The sequence below is a fragment of the Salvelinus sp. IW2-2015 genome, unplaced genomic scaffold (assembly GCF_002910315.2).
Source record: "Salvelinus sp. IW2-2015 unplaced genomic scaffold, ASM291031v2 Un_scaffold3517, whole genome shotgun sequence".
NCBI lineage: Eukaryota > Metazoa > Chordata > Actinopteri > Salmoniformes > Salmonidae > Salvelinus > Salvelinus sp. IW2-2015.
In genome coordinates this window covers 21160-42926 of record NW_019944797.1, presented here as the reverse complement: position 1 = coordinate 42926, position 21767 = coordinate 21160, and the positions used below count along the sequence as shown (strand labels likewise).

Genomic DNA, 21767 nt, shown 5'->3' with positions numbered 1-21767 from the left:
CCTCAGGGGAAAGTACTCGATCTAGAAGTGTACTCTATCTCTGTAGCCACATTCACACTGCACTTAGCCCAGGGCTAACAGCCTCCTTAGCCCAGAGTTAAGAGAATGCCGTGTCAAAAGCCTCATGTAAGATTTTTTAGAAATGCCAATACAATAGATTAATAACACAACTGATTGGGTTCAATACAAAGGTATGACAGTCACAAAGAGAAGACTCTTAAGCCTTAAAATATTTTCTGTCTATAATCATATGAATTTGTGAAGGGTCTTGAAATTGCATGAAACACCACATTGTGATCTCAAAAGTGTTATGAGGAACCTGCACCTAGTCAGGTTTGCCCGTAGAGATAGAGAAGACTCATGGATATAACTCGTTTCAGCATGAACATTGCCATTGAGGCTGCCCACCATTTTTAAAGAAGTCAACTGGTGGGGATTTCCTATGGGTTGTAGCTTCAATACGCGTGCCAAATAGCGCTGCCACAGGTAGCCTAGTGGTTAGAGCGTTGGGCCAGTAACCGGAAGATTGCTGGATCGAATCCGCAAGCTGACAAGGTAAAAATCTGTCATTCATTAACCCACTGTTCCCCGGGCGCCATGGTTGTCTTTTACACCTCTCTGATTCAGAGGGGTTGGGTTAAATGCGGAAGACACATTTTAGTTGAATACATTCAGTTGGACAACGGACTAGGTACCCCCCTTTCCCTATCACAGACGCTATAATGGCACAGATCTAAAGATAAGTCCTCTATCTCTATGGGTTTGCCTCCCTTCTTGGCTCCTCAACTCTAGTTAGTGACCTCCTGTGGCCACAATAGAGAACTGCACTTGTCATCAAAATCCTTGTATATGGACTTCATGGGTGTAATAATATAGAAGATTCTTTTGATCAAGATTCTGAATTTTAATAGTCAGACATAATTCTAAATGTATAACCTGTTATTGCTATTTTACCAACAGTAACTCTTTAGCCAAGTCCCATAGAATAGAAGCAAAAAAGAAAAAGGTCAAGTTAAACACTTTATTTTGTGCTTCAGTCTTCCAAGAAGGAATGAATACTTCATTTTCAATAGTATTTGTATATAAATAACATCTCAAAAAAACAAAACCGACAATAAATGTAGCTATTTACAAAAGTTCATAAGAATATTTTCAATAAATAAATACATGTAAAATTCCCAAAAATTCTAAATATGCCTAATAAAAGACAAGTTTTCAAAGATAAACACAACTACCATGCGATGCAGTCATCATGGGGTACACCATGTCAAGTCAAAATATCAAAGTTTGAAAAAAAATCACAAACAGTTCAATTTCCTTCACAGTGAGGAATAATAATGCAATATAAGTCATCACAAACACTCAATAATAAAGCCATGTACAAGTGTGCACTCCTGAATCAAAGGGGGGGGAAGAGGTCAAATTTACCATCAAAAGGTGCTTTGCTCTGTGCAAAAATGGTGTCCAAATAATGTCCACAATACTTATTCTTCCATAAGCTGCCAAAACAGGACGGTAAACACAAGTCAACCTCGACCAGTTACTAAAAATCATACTTTACAAAGTAAAGTTTACATCAATGAATTTCAAGTCACCAGGTTTTGAGAGGAGAGTGTAGGTAAGGTAGGTGTAGAAGGGGAGTCTATGCACCATCCAATTTGGCATAGATGAAGGGGGGTTGGTGGTAGAGTCCATCTAACTCCTAAAGAGGGAGAGGTGGGGAGTGAGAGAACACTTTAGACTCCAGCTGTCTCTCTAGAAGCTCCACCACGTCCGGTTACATGACGATGAGGCTCGGGCGAGGTCCACCGCTGTCTCTCCACTGGCGTTGGGGTGTTTCAGGTTGGAGAGTGGTGCAAGGAACTCAATGACGTCCCGGTAGCCCTCTCGGACAGCGATGTGGATGGGTAGGGTGCCGGTGTGGTCTGGGCTGTTGACTGACGCGCCGAACTCCACCAGAGCCCGGAGTGTGTCCACGAAGCCAGTGCGTGCCGCATCATGTGCCGGTGAGACTCCTCGCCGGTCTGTGATGTTTGGGTCGGCTCCGTGCTCCAACAGTAAGCTGGCCACGTTGGAGTTGCCCATCATCATCACCTAGGGAGAACAGAAGGAGACTTGATGTTAGGAGCGTTACCAAATGTTAATCATCACATGAGCAGTGTTTGACATAGGCCTAGTGGGAGAGAGTTCATGGGATTGTAACAATTATAATTACCCTACATAAATCAAAGGATATAGGTAGCTAGGTTGGTACATTGTTCCGAATTGTTGTCCAACACTTTAGCTATTAATGAGCAATAGACAGGTTGTTACTTGATGCTTCAAAGAAAATAGTTTAACTCTGGTTTTCACTGTATTTCATTCAAACAAGGTATAAGAAACCATTCTGAGGAAGCAACCATGGGCTGACAGATCTGTTGTTGTCTCCCTCTCCCACCCACACAGACTTAGTTAGCTACCTATATTACATTCAAAGCCAACAGTTTGAGTCGTAATATTACAGGCTAGGACACAATGAAAGTTCAATGAGGAAGTTGGTTACCTGTAGAGCGGTCTTGCCAAATTGATTGACAGTGTCGGGGTGCACTCTGCATTCCGGCCCTAGCATCCTCCTGACCTCGTCCGATTTTCCCTTGGCTGCGGCAGCGGTCAGGCTCTTGGCCGCATCACTCTGACTCAGGACCATTGTGGACGGATTTCTATATTTCTCCTAAAATATGAATAGAAGAATAAGCTAGCTGAGTAGCTACCCAGTATCTAATTGTAACAACGTTATAGTCTAGCTACGCTAGCCAGTTCGTCTCGTTAGCTAGCTCACTATCATTTATCCCCAACCAGCAAACGTTAACAAGCTAGTTGCGAGTAGTTCAACCAACACATTATAGTGAGAACAAAATGCATATATATATATATATATAACACACACTTCACAAAGTTATTTCTTAGAAATTGTGGAGCCCAATTCTAGCTAGTAGCGCAGGATAATAATGCTAGCTAGTAGCTAGCAGTCTCAAAAGGGGATATCAAAACTCATATGAAAAGGTAGTTAGTTACCTTGTCTGTTTTGAAAAGATCCCGACCGTTACTGGCTCTTCTTTTCTGTCCTTTTTCCGAGATACTTTTGAAATAAATCACAGCAGGTAAATGTTGAATAACTTTGAAGGCTGCAGGACCTTTAATTTGCGCGCTGAGAACTACGCTACCGTTTACCCAACCAACATTTACAAACATTGGACAGAAYGTATCTCGACCAATCAGCGCGTTGAATGGCGAGGTGGGTGGAGTAATGACTTGGTTGCCACCATACAGTCACTGGTTGCTACAGTATCACTGTGGTAACAGTTGAGTCGACCAATGAGAAGCCATAGCGTAGAAGGCGGGCAATTTTGCGGACGTTGATGTCTTCAAAGTACATTCATTCATATTTCTAAAATGTTATAGTAAATCTCCAAAGTCAGAAATTTGATAGTAAGTCTCCAAAGTCATGTAGGAAAAAAGGCGGGTTATTGAAGAAAAATGCGCCAATGGGTGTGAAAAACGTTTGATATGTGATTTTATATACTTTCTGGCTAAAATAGCAGCTAGCATTTTGGATGATATAAAACAATACATTCATAGCTAAAATGTTTTGTTCATTAAATGTAATAATACACAAGAAAAACACCCCCATAAAGGTATTTCAAGGCTATAGTTTAATATAAACATTTAACAATCTAAGAGACAATGAGTAAAGCAATTAAAATCTCAAATTACATTGCATGAAATAAAAATACAAGTCACAAACAATTTTATACAGTAACATTATTAAGTAGAGCATTTCAATGAAATTCAAAGACATTTTCCTTTTTTTAGTGCGCAATTAAATTGAACAAGGATCTCTGGAAGCAAAGGAAGAAGTTAGCCACCATGGTTTAGAAGTTACTCCGTAGTTGGTAATCTAAATGAAAGAAAATATAACAATAAAAATACTATAGGATAAATACTAGTTCTACTTTTAAAAAGTAAAAATATTTTTTTCCTTAAATTTCTCTCTCTCTATGACTAAATGATGAGTCTCTTTTTGCTATACATGAGTAAGCTATATCTAAACAGCATGGCAGTCCTACCTCCACTCTGTGTGATGTATCTGACCCAGGGCAAGGCCTGGTAACCACTCTTCTCTATAATTTTCATGTACCGCACCTTGAGGCACACAGAGTGACAGAGGAGAGAGATCAGTGTAACTTGATATAATGGACCATTTGTTTTGCCTAACCAAATGAGGCACTTGTAGCCTATGCTAGTTTATGCTAAGTAAGTTACCACTTTGGTTCYGCATAAGCTTGTTTTCAAAGGTCAATACAGTATACTCACATGCGCGAGCACACACACAGCTCACCTGTATCCCTGACACTGTGAAGTATGGAATCTCAAAGTTGACAGTGATGGGAGGTTTGCCCTCCATCTCATCATTCTCCACACTGGGCAGGCCAAAGCTGGCCCGCATCAGAAACTCCTTACCACCCTGGAGACAGACAGAGAGAGAAAAAGAAAGAGAGAGAGAGGGGGCGGAGAGATACAGAGAGAAAAATTACAGAAAGAGTGAGATGGTTCATATAGGGCACTGAGTTTTTCGTTCTGATGATGTGTCCTGACCAGAAAAAGAGGCTGGAGTTTTTCCAGGTCAGGAGCCTTAATGTTCTAAATTCTAGGGTACATTATAGACCCATTTCCCGGCCGACGGCCACATCATGAAAAGTTGCACACAGTTCAGAATCATAAAGGGGTTTATTTACATGGGAGTGGGATACAGAATCCTCTGGCTTCAAATGCAGCTTGTGCAATTAATCAGATGGTTATCGTCTACAACATTGTCATCAGAGGATTGATTACCAAGCAAGTTAGCAAGCCAGTGAGGCAAGGTAAAATACCACAACTAGGGCTAGATAAAGCCAGGAGAATAATATACTTGTTGAACATAGCTATAGCCATCAGTCTTACGTGTTTTCATGGTCATCACTCTCTCACTGTTAAGTTTGTCAAGGTCCCGMCATCAGGGTTAGCTATCCTRCTACAGAGCTTTTTGTTGCGAAGATGCGCACGCTTCCCTCGAACGGGACGTTTGCTTGTAAACAAAAAAATGTCTCTATATATTTGGCCTCGAGTTTCGTCAACAGGGAAGAACGGCTGGAGACAGAAGTGCTGCTTGGATGAAACACTTACAGGGAAGGACTTGATAGTCCACACAGCCAGGTTCTTCTCAGGGACGTATTTAGCTGGCCGTTACTGGTCTTAAACTTGGGGGAGTCAGCGTCACTGGGGACGGGAACCCGCACCTCCACGTTGTTGGCTACTGACTGCTTCTTGAACTGACCTTTAGCCTATGGAAATAGAGAAAGGCAACTGTAGCATAGGACAATGCATAGATTCATACACGGAGTGTTACTATATAACTCTACCTTAACCATGATCTCAACTCGACTGTGAGAGAACTTCTCGATGACAGACTCAATCCATATCAGAGGCTCACCTGTAGGGATACAGAATGTAGGTAGTTCTACCGTCAACTAGAAAGACATATACTACTTGATCAGTGATGTAGTGGTAGAAAAATAGGTGAATAAACGCTGATCGCCGTTCGCGGTGAGTCAAGTAACACTCGGTTTACTTTCAATGCATTTTCCCCCAAAAAGTGGCAAAATAAAAAATGGTGCATGAAGTGTTTACCCTCCACTACACCACTGTACTTGATACAGACAGGGCTTACAGCTCACTCAAGTATTGATTTCAGACAGTACCGTAACAGTGCAATGGAAGAGTGAAACTGTATGAGGGAGGGATATAGGCTATTTAGGGAGGTCATTTACGAGGGACACGTGTACATTTTCAGAGATACAATATGAATTTATTAAGATAACTCACGTGAGTATGATGCGGTAGGACATGAGTTCAGACTCTCCGTCAGGAGGGATGAAGGAGATGGTGCGGTCACTCTCGAAACGGGACAGACGAACACACTGGTGAAACTTAACGTCCTCCATCGTTACAGTCTTCCCCTTGTCTCCTGAACACACACACTCATTTTCATCAACATCAAAAATGCAATTGCATCTGAGAAGCAGTGACTGTGTGTGTGTGTGTGTTGTTCCACTGCTAGCCTGTGTGTGTATTGTACATACGCCAGTGAGGCGAACAGCGCTCGGTCATTGAGTCCCAGTCTCAGCTCAGGCATGCCAGACAGCATGGTCTTCAGCTTGACGGTGCCACGATGTCACTGCTCATCACACTGCCATTGGCATTCACCTGGGGTCAACGCATGACACAGGGGTCAACCTCTGATGGAGACTTTTTATACAGTAGCTAGTTGATTTATTGAGAGAATGCTCAGTCAATAAAGATCAAATCCATTAGGGGAAACAGCATCAGTGTTCACTCCAGCATCTTCGGCATTGTTTTTGTTTGTTGAGGAGATACGGTGGAGAGGAGCATCCGGCAGTAGGGAAAACAATTGCAGTAGGCCTACATATTTCTGCTGTTCGCGCGTGCAGTGATGTCTGAGGAAAGAACTGTGTTCCTTGTTTCCAGTAACTTCTTTGTTGTTGTATTATCACAAACAGACGTGGCAGTTCATCCAATTAAGGATTCCAGCTTTAATCAATTAAATAAATCACATTTTCAGAAAGCAAAGGTTATTGGTATTTTCAGTGACAATATTTTCCTATGGAGATTAAAGCATTATATACACAAAACCAATTCTGACAATTGATATTGCCCAAACACAAGCAAATTCATTGCCGAATTGCATCAAACCCAACGTCCTTATGGTAAACCACTCACCAGTAAGTTGATGACTCGATGACATCGATGAAGACCTCATTCTTCTTGTACTTGATGCCCTCTGACCTCCAGGACACAGCGTTGGTGACAGTGGTGGGAACCTTGGTCTTAGCCACCTCAGCTTGGTGCCCTCCTGCGTGATGTACCTGGAGAGACAGCCAGTATGGACATCAGTAGCTTGATCCCAGATCTGTTTTGTATGACAACGAATTACAAGGACCAGGAATTGGCAAGACAGCACAAACAGATCTGGAATCAGGCTAAGTCAAGATAACATTCAATGTACCTGTAGTAGAGACAGACAGTATGGAGATCAGTCTGATTGGACTTTCAGAAGTCCCAAAACTTGTCCTTACTTTATGATGTTGGGTCTAGAACCAGTTCTGTCTATTAAAGCTGCATCTTATAATAATAATAAATATGCCATTTAGCAGATGCTTTTATCCAAGCGACTTTCAATCATGCGCGCATACATTTTATGTATGGGTGGTCCTGGGAATCGAACTCACTACCCTGGCGTTAGAAGCGCCATACTCAACCATTCTCAGTCCGCTCTCCATTTACCCAGTACACGTGTATGACTAATTGACTATATTGTAACAGGGAACATGTGTATCAGTGTGTGTTGTGATTGGCAGGCTCCCCACAGCCTTCCTCTGCAGATCCTTTATGGTCAGCTGACGAATGGACTGAGGTCTGCCAGGGGGCAGAAGAAGCGCATCAAGGACCACAGCAAGACCTTCCTGAAGCGGAGAGCCTGACAACCAACTGCCATACCTGGCGTCCACCTTCAGGACACAATCCCAGAGAGGAGAATCGAAACGTCTTGCACAACGACACCAGCATGCAGCAGGTACACCCCTCTGAGGTGGAGAATTCACCTGCCCCCATGTGGCAAACCACACGGGTTGGAATTGGCCTGCACAGCCACGGCACTGACGCAACTCCACACAATAACCACAATTGGGAGCAGCGTCATCATCGAAGGACAGCCATAAGCAAGTAAGTAAGTGAGCGGGTGTCACTCACTCCTGCAGGATCTTGCTGTCGGTGGTCTGGGGGAAGCCAAAGTCCATGAGCTCGTCCAGTAGCTCATAGACCACCACAAAGTTGTCCTGTATGCTCTCCTCCTCCAACTCTGTAAAGTACTCTGTGAACACCTGGAAACAACACAACATCGTTGGCAACCTCAGTAATAATATGTGAATTATGATCATGTTTGGAACATGTTATGTCAAATGGGTAGGGAGAAACCAGTAGACACATTATGCAGGTCTTTTGGTAGTGACAAACACTTCTGACTCAGCCATTGAGGTGAAAATGACAGCAATGGAGTTGTTAAGACAGCACAGACAGACCTCTGACTCACCTCAACCACTTTATAGAGGAAGGCGTAGACCAGAGAGGCGGTTGGAGTTCTTGTTGGTAGTGGCCACCACTGTTAGAGCGTCAAGGTAGATAGAATAGGCTGTGTGTTCTAAGGTCCTAGAGTAATATGTTTAAGAAGTTCATTATCATCTTTACTCTAGGGAAAAATACATATTTGTCTTCGTGTTGTAAGGCTTTGACTAGCATCTCATTAGTAAAGCTAACATTATTTATACAGGCTACAAAATGGTAATGATTAACTTTTAGCTGGCTAGCGACTAAAATCATTATAAGGATACAGTACAGGTTGGTGTGCTTGATCCACAGGAAGTGAACYTTGCCGTGCGACATGATTGGACAGGTAAGCCCCTCCTCTTCCTGTGTCATGAGCAAAGGCAGGAAATGGTCAATCTCAGCCATGTCCACYTCGCCCTTGTAGTTCCGACATATGAGCACCTGCAGGGTAAGAGGGGAAATTAATAGGGAAAGAAAAACAATAAACTATATGGGTCAAAGGTCACCCTTAAGGCACCTGAGTTTTTCCTAACCATGTGACGTGATTTTAAAAACTCATGGTCCTACTAGAGGTCAATGGGTGAGAGAGGTAATGAGGTAATGTAACAAAGGTCAATGGGTGAGAGAGGTGATGAGGTAATGTAACAAAGGTCAATGGGTGAGAGAGGTGATGAGGTAATGTAACGTAGAGGTCAACGGGTGAGAGAGGTGATGAGGTAATGTAACGTAGAGGTCAACGGGTGAGAGAGATGATGAGGTAATGTAACGTAGAGGTCAATGGGTGAGAGAGGTGATGAGGTAATGTAACGTAGAGGTCAACGAGTGAGAGAGGTGAGGTAATGTAACGTAGAGGTCAATGGGTGAGAGAGGTGATGAGGTAATGTAACAGAGCAGATATGGGAACAGTAGAACTAGAGATCATCATTCCAGCAGCCTTCTGGATGTGTCAGGCGAAGAGGTCTCATAAACGTTACACAATATTTCATGTTGAGTCCTGTACATGTTCCATCAATTCCATCTCTAAGGAATGCTAAATGAAGGAAGAACATAAGGGCTTGACAACTCTTTGCCTTGACAAGAGATCAGATGGCTGAGATTGGGCTCCAGAGCTACACCTGTCACTCAATCAAGATGTTGCAGTGCCAACAAAGTCTAGGTGTACAGTAGTACGTTGTTTATTGTGGCTTGTCAGTTGTTGTGTGTCTGGCCAGGGGTTCGGCAACAGGCGGCCCAAAACCGTCCCAAGTGATATTTTTTTGTTGTAAAATCAACATATAATATATATTTTTTAGGATTTTAGTGTTTTTGTTAAAAAAAAGACTAAAATCAACAAGAATTCAGCTAAAATTGAGTTTACTTTAATGATCATGTCTCAATGTAATCAAGGTATGAAATTATTATTTTCAAATATGTATTTTGGCTTAGTTTGTGGTCAATTTGCAGTGTACAAATTATTATAATTATGTTCTGGCCCCTCGACCATAATCGTCCGGCTGCTGCATATAGTTGCCTAGGCCTACTAATTTGCATGAAGCCTAATACAACCTCTTGCTGTTGTGCCACCTGAAACCATGTCCTCTTCCCCTCCCATGACTTCTAGGCCTATTGCCCTCCCATGACTTCTAGGCCTATTGCCTCCATGACTTCTAGCCTATTGCCCTCCCATGACTTCTAGGCTATTGTCTCCATGACTTCTAGGCCTATTGCCCTCCCATGACTTCTAGGCCTATTGCCCTCCCATGACTTCTAGGCCTATTGCCTCCATGACTTCTAGGCCTATTGCTCCCATGACTTCTAGGCCTATTGCCCTCCCATGACTTCTAGGCCTATTGCCCTCCATGACTCTAGGCCTTCCATGATCTAGCCTATTGCCTCCCATGACTTCTAGGCCTATTGCCCTCCCATGACTCTAGCTATTGCCTCCCATGACTTCTAGGCCTATGCCCTCCCATGACTTCTAGGCCATTGCCCATGACTTCTAGGCCTATTTCCTCCCATGACTTTAGGCCTATGCCCTCCATGACTTTAGGCTATTGTCCTCCCATGACTTCTAGGCCATTGTCCTCCCATGACCTCTAGGCCTATTGTCCTCCCATGACTTCTAGGCCTATTGCCCTCCATGACTTCTAGGCCTATTGTCCTCCCATGACTTCTAGGCCTATTGTCCTCCCATGACTTCTAGGCCTATTGTCCTCCCATGACTTCTAGGCCTATTGTCCTCCCATGACTTCTAGGCCTATTGTAGAGGGATGGAATCTTTATGAAATTACACCTCTAGCTGTGAGAGATTCAGGCTAACTGGTTGTGGTCAATGTTTGTTTGTGGATAAGAACCCTGAATAGAGCACTCTCTTCTGTTTACAACAGGAATTACTGTGTTGTCTGACCAACCAAATGTGATTTATAATGGTGTTAATCTTTGCACTATCCTTCTACAATGTACACAGATGACAGGTGCCAGGCAACTTTGACTCACTTACTATATTCACTTTCATGTTTGGAAATGATATGTAATTATTTTGTGGTAGCTTTTTTCATAACCCTGGTATAAGAATTTGTCAAGTCTAAAAAGGATGCAGCCACTGGCCTTATGACCTGTTTCTATCCACTTGTGTCCCGGAAGTGACTTGTGCAAGGCTTGAATGGAAATGTCACATGCAACGAATTAATCTTTAACGACGTGGCTATCTATTAATGTTTAATGGCAAGAGCAAACGTTGAACAAACTCGATTTCAATCCCAAACAAAAGCGAGTTAAGGTCAAGTCAAGCTGAAACTGACATTGTTTATAACGTTATCAATGGCAACAATCAAAATGAAGAAATGATCTTACCTTTCCTTTCAAATCCAGAACGAAGAACAGGAGGCAGACATTATCAGCACCAAATGAATCACTCCGCAAGTATTTCAACCACTACAAGCTTGTCCGCTTAAATTCAAGTTAACCTTTTAAGCGTTCCTTTCGCCAGTAAAGTAGTCTAAATGGGTATAAATATACTCATGGCTTCCACGGTTTCTCTTCTTGAAGGGACACGTCAGATCTGACGTCACGGGCCTCCAGGTAAAACATTAACAGCATGCACTCACCTGTATGGAAAAAAAGAGGCCTGGACGCACTGCTCGATTATTTCGCGAGATGGCCGCAAGAGATCCAGAAATGCAAGTATGAACTTTTAGCGCAATACTCACGACTTCCACAAGAGGGCAGACGTACATTAGAAAAGTAACGATTACAAAAAAACACCTATCGATTCTGTACCATACAGCACAGGAGGCTGGTGGCACCTTAATTGGAGAAGGAACAGGCTCGGAGAATTGTGAGGTAAAAAGTGAAGGTATTTCAATATACATCAACACATGGTTTCCATCTGTTTGATGCCATTCCATTCGCTCCGTTCAAGAAATATATTAGGACCGTCCTTCCCTCAGCAGCCTCCACTGCCATACAGTCTATAGCTTATGGGTCTGTAGGCCTGGCCTGCTGATAACAGTTTCATGTGATCTTGAAATATTTTTTATTTTCTTCTTCACATATCTAGAATTTACTTTAGATGGCTGGAGCTTTTCCCAACTAGATTTATTTTGACCTGGTGACCTTGACRTTTAACAGGCATTATGTCTGTCAAGATGTTTTGTAAGTTAATGCAGTGATATTTATTGCTCTGACGTCACTTTTGYAATCTTGCAAAGAACTGGCTAACAACAAASTCACGTTTCTCCTCAAAGTCAAACCCACCCAAAATGATCTGACACTTTACTATTTCATTACAAAACCCCAGGCCTTTCAGCGTTTACTGGTCTCTTTATCTTGACATCTTTACAAAGGCCTATAAGGAGTTGTCTGGACCTGGGTTCAAATAGTATTCATCTTTATATATATATATAAATGTGTGTGTGTGTGTGTACTTTGATTGTGCCTGCATAAAGTGTGTGAGTGTTTGATTGTGCCTGCATAAAGATGACAGATGGTCAGAATTAGTTTGGACTTTTGGGACTATTCCATTGGATCCATTCACTGTGCCAGTCAAGCTCAATCAAGCCCAGCTAAAGTAATTGAATACTACTTGAACCCAGGTCTGGATTTGTCTTGTGCAATCCCTTTTTCAGCTTCTTAATCTGTTATAACCCTTACTTTACATGTATGGTGCCTCTACTCACCTCCTTCCCCATTGGGGCCTCAGTCCCTCTGTAGGCGGCTTTGTGCCCTACATCTCCCTTCCTCTCTCTTCCTCTCCTCTCTGTACATTCCTCTTGCTTTTATCACGCTATAGGAAAGCTGTGTGTGTGTGTGTGTTTAGGCTATAGGAAGGCCATGGCCATCAACCAGACTTCCATGTAGGAGTTGTGTATGTTATGGGAGGGTTGGGACATGTGTCAATCTTAGTCAATTTATTGCTCATTTTGTCCAAAAGCTTTGTTTGCACCAGCTTGAAGTAGCCATTTTCAACCCACAGATAGGAGAATTTGTAGACCTATTTGAGCTGTAAACTAGAACAGCAACGCCTTAGTGAAACACACATGCTACATTCACAAAGGCTGTGGCCTATCTATAAAATAATAAAGGGTCAGATGTGGGCCATAATGGGTGACATGCAAACTAAGGAATGCTTTGTGTACCTTTCAGACACACACATTGTTTGTTTTAGTCAGGTTAGGTGCAGGCCCTACTGCCTTCTTTCTAGTCACCCTTAACTTGACCTGTTTTTTGGACAAAATATGTCTAAAACAGGTAACGTTAAGGGTGACTAGTAAAGATGGCAGTTTATCCAAATCAAAGTTTAGCATCCTTCACCAATGTTGTTGATTTTAAACTTTAAAAAACTCACCCCACACTCCAAATCAATTATGGGCTACAGGAAGAGAGGGAGAGATGGTGAAAAATGTAACATCAACATTAAATCCCACTATTCTTAGTCGGACCTCTTCTTCCTCCCCTGTTGTGGTGGCCTGGATGTGTCTCAAATGGCACCCTATTCCGTACATTGTGCACTACTTGTCAAAAGTAGTGCACTATATAGGGAATAGGGTGCCATTTGAGATGCAGGCTTGACTGACTCAGTAGCTTCCCATATCCCAATATGGGGTACTTGGAGGTCCAACAATAACATATGGAAACGCTTTGTAGGTCAGACAGACTCCAAGGAAACACATGACTTGTAGGTCAGACAGACTCCAAGGGAAACAATGACTTGTAGGTCAGACAGACTCCAAGGGAAACAAATGACTTGTAGGTCAGACAGACTCCAAGGGAAACACATGACTTGTAGGTCAGACAGACTCCAAGGGAAACACATGACTTGTAGGTCAGACAGACTCCAAGGGAAACAAAGACTTGTAGGTCAGACAGACTCCAAGGGAAACACATGACTTGTAGGTCAGACAGACTCCAAGGGAAACAACATGACTGTAGGTCAGACAGACTCCAAGGAAACAAATGACTTGTAGGTCAGACAGACTCCAAGGGAAACACATGACTTGTAGGTCAGACAGACTCCAAGGGAAACACATGACTTGTAGGTCAGACAGACTCCAAGGGAAACACATGACTTGTAGGTCAGACAGACTCCAAGGGAAACACATGACTTGTAGGTCAGACAGACTCCAAGGGAAACACATGACTTGTAGGTCAGACAGACTCCAAGGGAAACACATGACTTGTAGGTCAGACAGACTCCAAGGGAAACAAATACTTGTAGGTCAGACAGACTCCAAGGGAAACAAATGACTTGTAGTCAGACAGACTCCAAGGGAAAACAATGACTTGTAGGTCAGACAGACTCCAAGGGAAACAAATGACTTGTAGGTCAGACAGACTCCAAGGGAAACACATGACTTGTAGGTCAGACAGACTCCAAAGGAAACAAATGCTTGAGGTCAGACAGACTCCAAGGGAAACAAATGACTTGTAGGTCAGACAGACTCCAAGGGAAAACACATGACTTGTAGTCAGACAGACTCCAAGGGAAACACATGACTTGTAGGTCAACAGACTCAAGGAAACAAATGGCTTGAGTCAGACAGACTCCAAGGGAAACACATGACTTGTAGTCAGACAGACTCCAAAGGAAACAAATGACTTGTAGGTCAGACAGACTCCAAGGGAAACAAATGACTTGTAGGTCAGACAGACTCCAAGGGAAACACATGACTTGTAGGCAGACAGACTCCAAGGGAAACACATGACTTGTAGGTCAGACAGACTCCAAGGGAAACACATGACTTGTAGGTCAGACAGACTCCAAAGGAAACAAATGGCTTGTAGGTCAGACAGACTCCAAGGGAAACAAATGACTTGTAGGTCAGACAGACTCAAGGGAAACACATGACTTGTAGGTCAGACAGACTCCAAGGGAAACACATGACTTGTAGGTCAGACAGACTCCAAAGAGAAACAAATGGCTTTAGGTCAGACAGACTCCAAGGGAAACACATGACTTGTAGATCAGACAGACTCCAAAGGAAACAAATGACTTGTAGGTCAGACAACAAATGACTTAGGTCAGACAGACTCCAAGGGAAACACATGATTGTAGGTCAGACAGACTCCAAGGGAAACAAATGACTTGTAGGTCAGACAGACTCCAAAGGAAACAAATGAGTTTTCCTCTCCCTCTCTAGGTTTTACTACTGTAGTAGGTCAACAAGTTAAACTGTTCAACAGTAGCTTCTTGCTACTATCTATCCCAGGGGTTCTTAAACTTTATCAGCTCAAGACCCAAATGAGAAAATTGACCGTGACCCAAATTGCCCTRRAACGACTGATTTTAAATCTGATTTMWAACCTAACCTTAACCACACTGCTAACCTTATGCCTAACCCTTACCTTAAATTAAGATAAAAAAGCAAAAACAAATCCATARATTTTTACGACTTTGCAGCTTGGCCATCTAGTGGGTCGATATGACTGTACATTCTATTGTTCATTCAGTGCACTGCTGAGTACCATAAAGAGGTAGACATACACAACAGACGACACARTGACGCAGCTGCTATTGTCATGACCTAGTTAAGAACACCTGTACCYGTCAAATCATCTCCCCTTCACATGATGGYTCAAACCATCACAAGCTCAGTTCATTTAACCCTCAGACTTCACCATGGTATGTACAGGCCTGACCGGGGCATATGGAGAAATGTAATGGACCAGTTAAGTGGTGATGCTCTTGACCAGTCTTACTCTCACTCCTACCAATTTTCAACAGTGTAGAGCCACCACTGAACATATCGATGGTAGAACTACTAGTAACTAGTTGGCCTACGACTAGTTGGCCTATGACTAGTTGGCCTACATGTGTTTGGGTGTGTTTGATTGAGTGCAGCAGTGTGTGTCAAAGTGTATCCTCCCCTGCAGCCGGAGAGGAAACATTGCTCTGGGTAGTGGCTGGAGTCTTTGGGTCTCTGAGACAGAGAGTATTGTTATTGCTTATCACCAGACCAGTACAGCCAGTACCACTCTGTTCTGTTTAGTAAACTGGCTAGTGACCTGTTGTTCCTGTTCCTGAAGTAACTTCCTGTCCGCATGTCACAAGACACTCCCCCTCGTAGACTGTCACAGTGGTGTGATGTTCTGACCCCGCCCCTTTGTGACATCGCTGGCCAATGGGAGACGGCGGAATGGCAATATGTAAATAGTCAGGTGAGGTGACGATACAGGAGATCGTGTCTATGAGCCTATCCCCTGGGGACAAACATTGTTTGTCACCTGTGTTTCAGTGTGTATCTTAAAGCCATAGGGGTCTAGCACACTGTGGATCTAGACTAGTTTGAATGGCTATAAAGGGAAAGCTTTGTGCATCTGTCAACAGAGATGCTGATGGAGTGTATGTGGATACAGACCCTGTATAATTTCCATTGCTCTGCACTTTCACATGTTTTACCTGCAGGTGTCACTTTACCCATCATAACACTATTATAGCTTAGCTTCAGTACAACATACTGCATCTAACGAAGGGGAGTGAAGGTTAGGCCAAAAAAACAAGCCCAGAATTGCACCACCAGCTTTGTATTGCAGTTATATCTTTAATTGAAAGATTTATCAGAAGACTGTTGATCTACAGTAAAACTGTACTGAATGTCCCGCTGGGGCCTCCCGGGGCCTCCTGGGGCCACCAGTACAAAAATGTATGCAATCAGTTGTTATAAGCCACTTTAAGTAAAGGTGTCTGCTAAATGGCATACATTATTATAAATGTTGGCAAACTTTTTGCACATGCATAGGTACCGCTCAAAAACCTGACAGAAATATCACGAGGATGACAAGGTGATCCTGTGTATTCTCTATCCATCGGATGTTCCTGGCTGTCTAGGTAGACTCCACGTGTAGACCACTCCTACTAAGGAATGTGGTTGCTAGTTCCTGTCAGATGTTATTCATTGATAGAGAACAGGTCTGTCCTTGAGGAGTGGATAACGACATCACAGCTCATAGACTAATCTACTCATTCACTTCTTGCATAGCTCACCTATATATACTTTATATAAGTAAGCTAAATACCATTCAAATCAAATGTAAACTTTGTAAACAACAGGTGTAGACTAACGGTGAAATGCGTACTCACGAGCCCTTCCCAAAAATGCAGAGAGAGAAATAATAGACAAATAATAACACAAGGAATAAATACACAATGAGTAACGATGACTTGTCTATATACACGGGGTACCAGTAAGTACAGAGTCCATGTCTAGGGGTACAAAGTAATTTAGGTAGATAGAGTGCCTTCAAAAAGTATTCACAGCCCTTGACTTTTACCACATTTTGTTGTGTTACAGCCTGAATTTAAAATTGATTAAATAGTGATTTTTGTGTCACTGGCCTACACGCAACACCACATATTTTAAATGTGGAATTGTTTTCTTTTTAAAAAATMTGACAAATGAATAAATAATGAAAAGCTGAAATGTCTTGAGTCATTAAAGTATTCAACCCCTTTGTTTTAGCAAGCCTAAATAACTTTAGGAGTAAACATTWGCTTTTTATGTCACATAATAAGTTGCATGGACTGTGCAATAATAGTGTTGYACATGATTTTTGAATGACTACCTCATCTCTGTACCCCACACATACAATTATCTCTAAGGTCCCTCAGTCGAGCAGTGAATTTCAAACACAGATTCAACCACAAAGACTAGAGGTTTTCTAATCCCCGAAAAGAAGGGCACCTGTTGGTAGATGGGTAAAACAAAACAAACAGACATTGATATCTCTTGAGCTTGGCTAAGTTATTAATGACACTTTGGATGGTGTTCAATACACCCAGTCACTAAAAGATACAGGCGTCCTTCCGAACTCAGTTGCCACAGAGGAAGGAAACTGCTCAACTCCAGCCATTACACAAGCCCATCAACTCCAATTAAGATCCCACCAACCTCCTGTGCATTACAGCATTTGTTGTGGATTGTTAATTAAAAAAATTACAATTAAATTAATTTGAATCGCATTTTGTAACACAAAGTGTGAAGAAATCCAAGGGGTCTGAATACTTTTGCAAGGCACTGTATATAGTCAAATGTGATACAATAGCCACACCTTGATGACTTAAAATGGATCATATTGACATACATGTGTCGTATCTTTTGACTATAGTGAGAGGAAACATTGCTATCAGTCAGGGTTAGTACTAGGAGGTACCATGCAGACAAGATTGTGTTAGGGAGTGAGAGAGAGTATTGGGTCAAATGAAACAATCTCTCATCATTTTGACTGCCGTAGTGGGATCCAAGCCTTGGCTTTATCTACAGTACACAGATGCATTCTCTCTTGTGTCTAGGATGGAGATAAGGGCTGTATGTACAATGTATCAAATGTCTCAGAGCAGGAGTGCTGTGAATCAATAAGATGGACGGGGGGACCGGTGCCAGTATTCACAAAGAGTCTCAGAGCAGGAGAGCTGATCAAGGATGAGTTTAGCCTTGTAGAGATGTAATAGGATTCATTGACAAGAGGGGACCTGATCCTAGAACACCACTCCTACTCTGAGACTCTTGACACATTCGGCCTGGGGTGTTAGAGTTGGGGGTTGATTGATAGACGGTGGTGTCTATTTGAAGGACTGGTATAACTGGACTCTTTTATATCACTAGCTATGACCAGCCCCTAAAGGGAACATTCTTGTCAAGTACTCTTAATTGTGTGACTTTTGCTTGTCACTTGTCAATGGCACTGTCACTGAGTGGTGTGCAGTAACGGTTTGCGGGCAAAATAACTGGGGAAGCCAGAAAAAAAGCCATATCACACCCTAAGTGTTGTGATATTGCGTTGTTTGCTCTATAACCTGTTAGTTCAAATGCCTTGCGACCATGATAATAGGCCTAAAGGCCGAGACAATAAGAAGACCACTGTGGCAGAATAAATTCGCAGGTTAATGAGAAGGGTGTGCCTGAAACGATGCACATAACTCTGCAATGTTGGTTCGTATTGGAGAGAGTCTCAGTCTTAAATCATCCCACACACAATCTGTGCCTGTATTTAGTTTTCATACTAGTGAGGGCCGAGAATCCACTCTCACATAGGTATGTGGTTGCAAAGGGCATCAGTGTCATAAACAGTGCGATTTTCCAAGGCAAGAAACTCTGAGCGCAGCCCTATCCAGAAATCTAGCAGTGGCTTCTGATTAAATAAAATTTTCACAGAACCGCTTGTTGCAATTTCGATGAGGCTCTCTTGTTCAGTTATCGGTAAGTGGACTGGAGGCAGGGCATGAAAGGGATAAGGAATCCAGTTGTTCTGTCGTCCGCTTTCGGGAAAGTACCTGCGTAATTGTACACCCAGCTCACTCAGGTGCTTCGCTATATCACATTTGACATTGTCCGTAAGCTTGAGTTCATTTGCACACAAAAAATCATACAATGATGGAAAGACCTGTGTGTTGTCCTTGTTAATGCAGACAGAAGAAGAGCTCCAACTTTCTAATCATAGCCTCAATTTTGTCTGCACATTGAATATAGTTGCGGAGAGTCCCTGTAATCCTAGATTCAGGTCATTCAGGCGAGAAAAAACATCACCCAATAGGCCAGTCGTGTGAGAAACTCGTCATCTGCAAGCGGTCAGACAAGTGAAAATGATGGTCAATAAAGAAACCTTAAGCTTATCTCCAAAAAACGTATCAATAATTGCCCCTTGATAACCAACACACTTCTTGTATGTTGTAAAAGCGTTACATTGTCGCTGTCCATATCATTGCATAATGCAGAAAATACACGAGAGTTCAGGGGCCTTGCTTTAACAAAGTTAACCATTTTCACTGTATGTCCAAAACGTCTTTCAAGCTATCAGGCATTCCCTTGGCAGCAAGAGCTCTCGGTGGATGCTGCAGTGTACAAGTGGCATCGGGAGCAACTGCTCGACGCGCGTTACAACTCCACTATGTCTCTCTGTCATGGCCTTTGCACCACCAGTACAGATACCAACACATCTTGACCACCAAAGTCCATTTGATGTCACAAAGCTGTCCAGTACTTTATATCCTCTCATGTTGTCCTGGTTTCCAGTGGTTTGCAGAAGAGGATGTCTTCCTCTCTAACGAAACGGACATATACCAAGAGCTGTGCCAGGCCCGCCACGTCTGTTGACTCATCCAGCTGTAACGCATAGAATTAACTGGCTTGTATGTGAAGCAGTAATTGTTTCAAACATCTCCTGCCATGTACTGATGCGTCGTGAAACAGTGTTGTTTGATGAAGACTTGTCTGTATAGTTTTTTTGGCTTTTCCATCAGCATTGTCCCAGCCATATCCACGGCAGCAGACAAAATGGTCCTCCACAATAGTATGGGGCTTGCTGTCCTAGCCACTCGGTAGCTCAACATATAAGATGCTTCTAGCCCTTTCTTATTAACAGTATTTTGCGTTTTTACATGTCTGTCACGCGGGACTAGGTGGGTGAAGGAATCAGATGCAGAGAGAGAGCCACTGGAAAAAATATTCCTTTTACTAATGCACAAAATGATAAAGCCCAAACATCCAGGCCGCAGAGAACAACTGATAACCCAAACACACACACCGTAACATAAGACAATCCGCACAAAAAAGGGCGGGTCTACCTACTAATATATGGGAAGCTCATTTACGAAAACAACAGAAACACAGGTGAAACTAATAAGACAAACAAACAGAAAACGAAAAAGGGATCGGTGGCGGCTAGTAGGACGGTGACGACAGCCGCCGAGCACCGCCCGAACAGGCAGGGAGGCCACTTCGGCGGAAGTCGTGACAATGTCTTACTACTGTGAAAGTCATCTTTATTTCATCTCAAAAAAACTCCTGTGGCTTATTTTTCAAGTAATGTTGTTCATTGTGCGTTCGTTTCTAAATGTCTGCAGCAGAGGTGAAGGTTTCCGCATAGAGAGTACGTTAATGTGACTGGATGCTAATTATTTGACTGGCTACTGTATTTGACATTGTGTTGTTATTTTGCTGAACACTAGATGGTTTATTGTTTTTTGGCAGTGAAACGAGGCTACTCAGGCGAGACAAAAACCTTACCCAAATGTATAGCCCGTTGGAAATTAAATTACTGTTTGAAAATGTGAAGAAAAATAATAAATAATAATTTTCAAGCAAGTTCATGTTCGACATTTTGGAACACTAACACAACTTTGATTTGAACCACGGAGAGTTTACCGTAAGTCGCTAAGAAACAGGTGCTGCTACACTATTCCAGCACCATTTCAACTTCAATATTTCAACATCATCTAACCCACCTATGCTTAGGTGACAACTAAAATATCAAAACATTTAGTCCAATCAATGTAAGCTACAGTAATATGATGTGGCTGTCCATGGTTCTGATTTCTGCTGTGTCTGTGTGTGTGTGTGTCTGTGTGTGTGTGTGTGTGTGTGTGTGTGTGTGTGTGTGTGTGGTTCGTTCGTGCAAGTATACTTTTTTTTGACTCACCCTACTTGTAGACAAACGCCAATGCTATCCTCCTCTCTTTCATGTTGACGAAACGGTCTATCACTCTGTAATACAGTACACATATATTTTGTTGTCCTAGCCTACCTAGCTAAAATGCTTGTTCGCTAGCCTAACTTCCTTTCATGGGCAATGATGCGCCAGGCCAGCTAGTTAACATTAACCTACTAGCTACATGTTGAACTTCCATCCTCTCAGGCCAGGGGCACAATGTATGAATTTATGGTGGATCAGAATCGCAATTTAATAATTTGCCAGTACAGAGAATTAAGTATCCCTATCTCCATCCATGGCTAATTTAGGAACAGACAATTCTAGCTAGCTAGCCACGAGGAAACAACACAAGAGACGCAACAATTCAAGTGTGTTTCTGTCAATGACGTATACTCCCGAGAATTTGATAGGAGTGATGCCAAATCCAAACTGGCTTCCCTTGACTCTTTTTTGGGGTCAAGGGAGGCCAAATGCTGATGTTCCTTGCATTTAATGCTACAATAATGTCATACCCTTTTGGACCAGACAGCATCAGATAGATGGCCTACACATACAGAGACAGAGGGGCGCTTGTTTTGCTTGCTCAGATGCCTTCTCCGGTGAGATACATTCAGCCTCTTGCGAATTGAGGAAAATTTATGAAACACAGAGAGACAAAAGAAATT

At 42.6% G+C, this 21767-nt stretch overlaps 2 protein-coding genes across 2 annotated transcripts; both read right to left on the bottom strand.

Moving 5' to 3' along the window:
- Window positions 1-1410: 1410 nt before the first annotated feature.
- Window positions 1411-2701, bottom strand: cdkn2d (cyclin-dependent kinase inhibitor 2D (p19, inhibits CDK4)). The gene is made up of 2 exons (XM_024142909.2): window positions 2543-2701; window positions 1411-2094 (listed from the first exon to the last, which is right to left on the bottom strand). Exons 1-2 carry the CDS (start codon window positions 2684-2686, stop codon window positions 1756-1758), a joined length of 483 nt encoding a protein of 160 aa, XP_023998677.1. The 5' UTR covers window positions 2687-2701; the 3' UTR covers window positions 1411-1755.
- A 1118-nt stretch (window positions 2702-3819) lies between these two features.
- ap1m2 (adaptor related protein complex 1 subunit mu 2) lies at window positions 3820-12368 on the bottom strand. The gene is given in 17 exon segments (XM_070441146.1): window positions 3820-3937; window positions 4107-4182; window positions 4379-4504; window positions 5203-5258; window positions 5261-5360; window positions 5439-5509; window positions 5876-6056; window positions 6170-6246; window positions 6249-6282; window positions 6810-6937; window positions 6940-6962; window positions 7846-7976; window positions 8186-8224; window positions 8226-8254; window positions 8484-8640; window positions 11032-11112; window positions 12357-12368. Coding segments are annotated over 17 exon segments (1347 nt in total). The 3' UTR covers window positions 3820-3911.
- Between the last annotated feature and the right edge of the window lie 9399 nt (window positions 12369-21767).

What these genes read in the sequence shown, in the direction of transcription:
- cdkn2d (XM_024142909.2), bottom strand. Translation starts at nt 2,686, where the DNA reads ATGGTCCTGAGTCAGAGTGATGCGGCCAAGAGCCTGACCGCTGCCGCA. An exon ending in TTGGCAAGACCGCTCTACAG is followed by an intron (nt 2,095 to 2,542) that starts GTAACCAACTTC and finishes TGTTCTCCCTAG; the next exon opens with GTGATGATGATGGGCAACTC.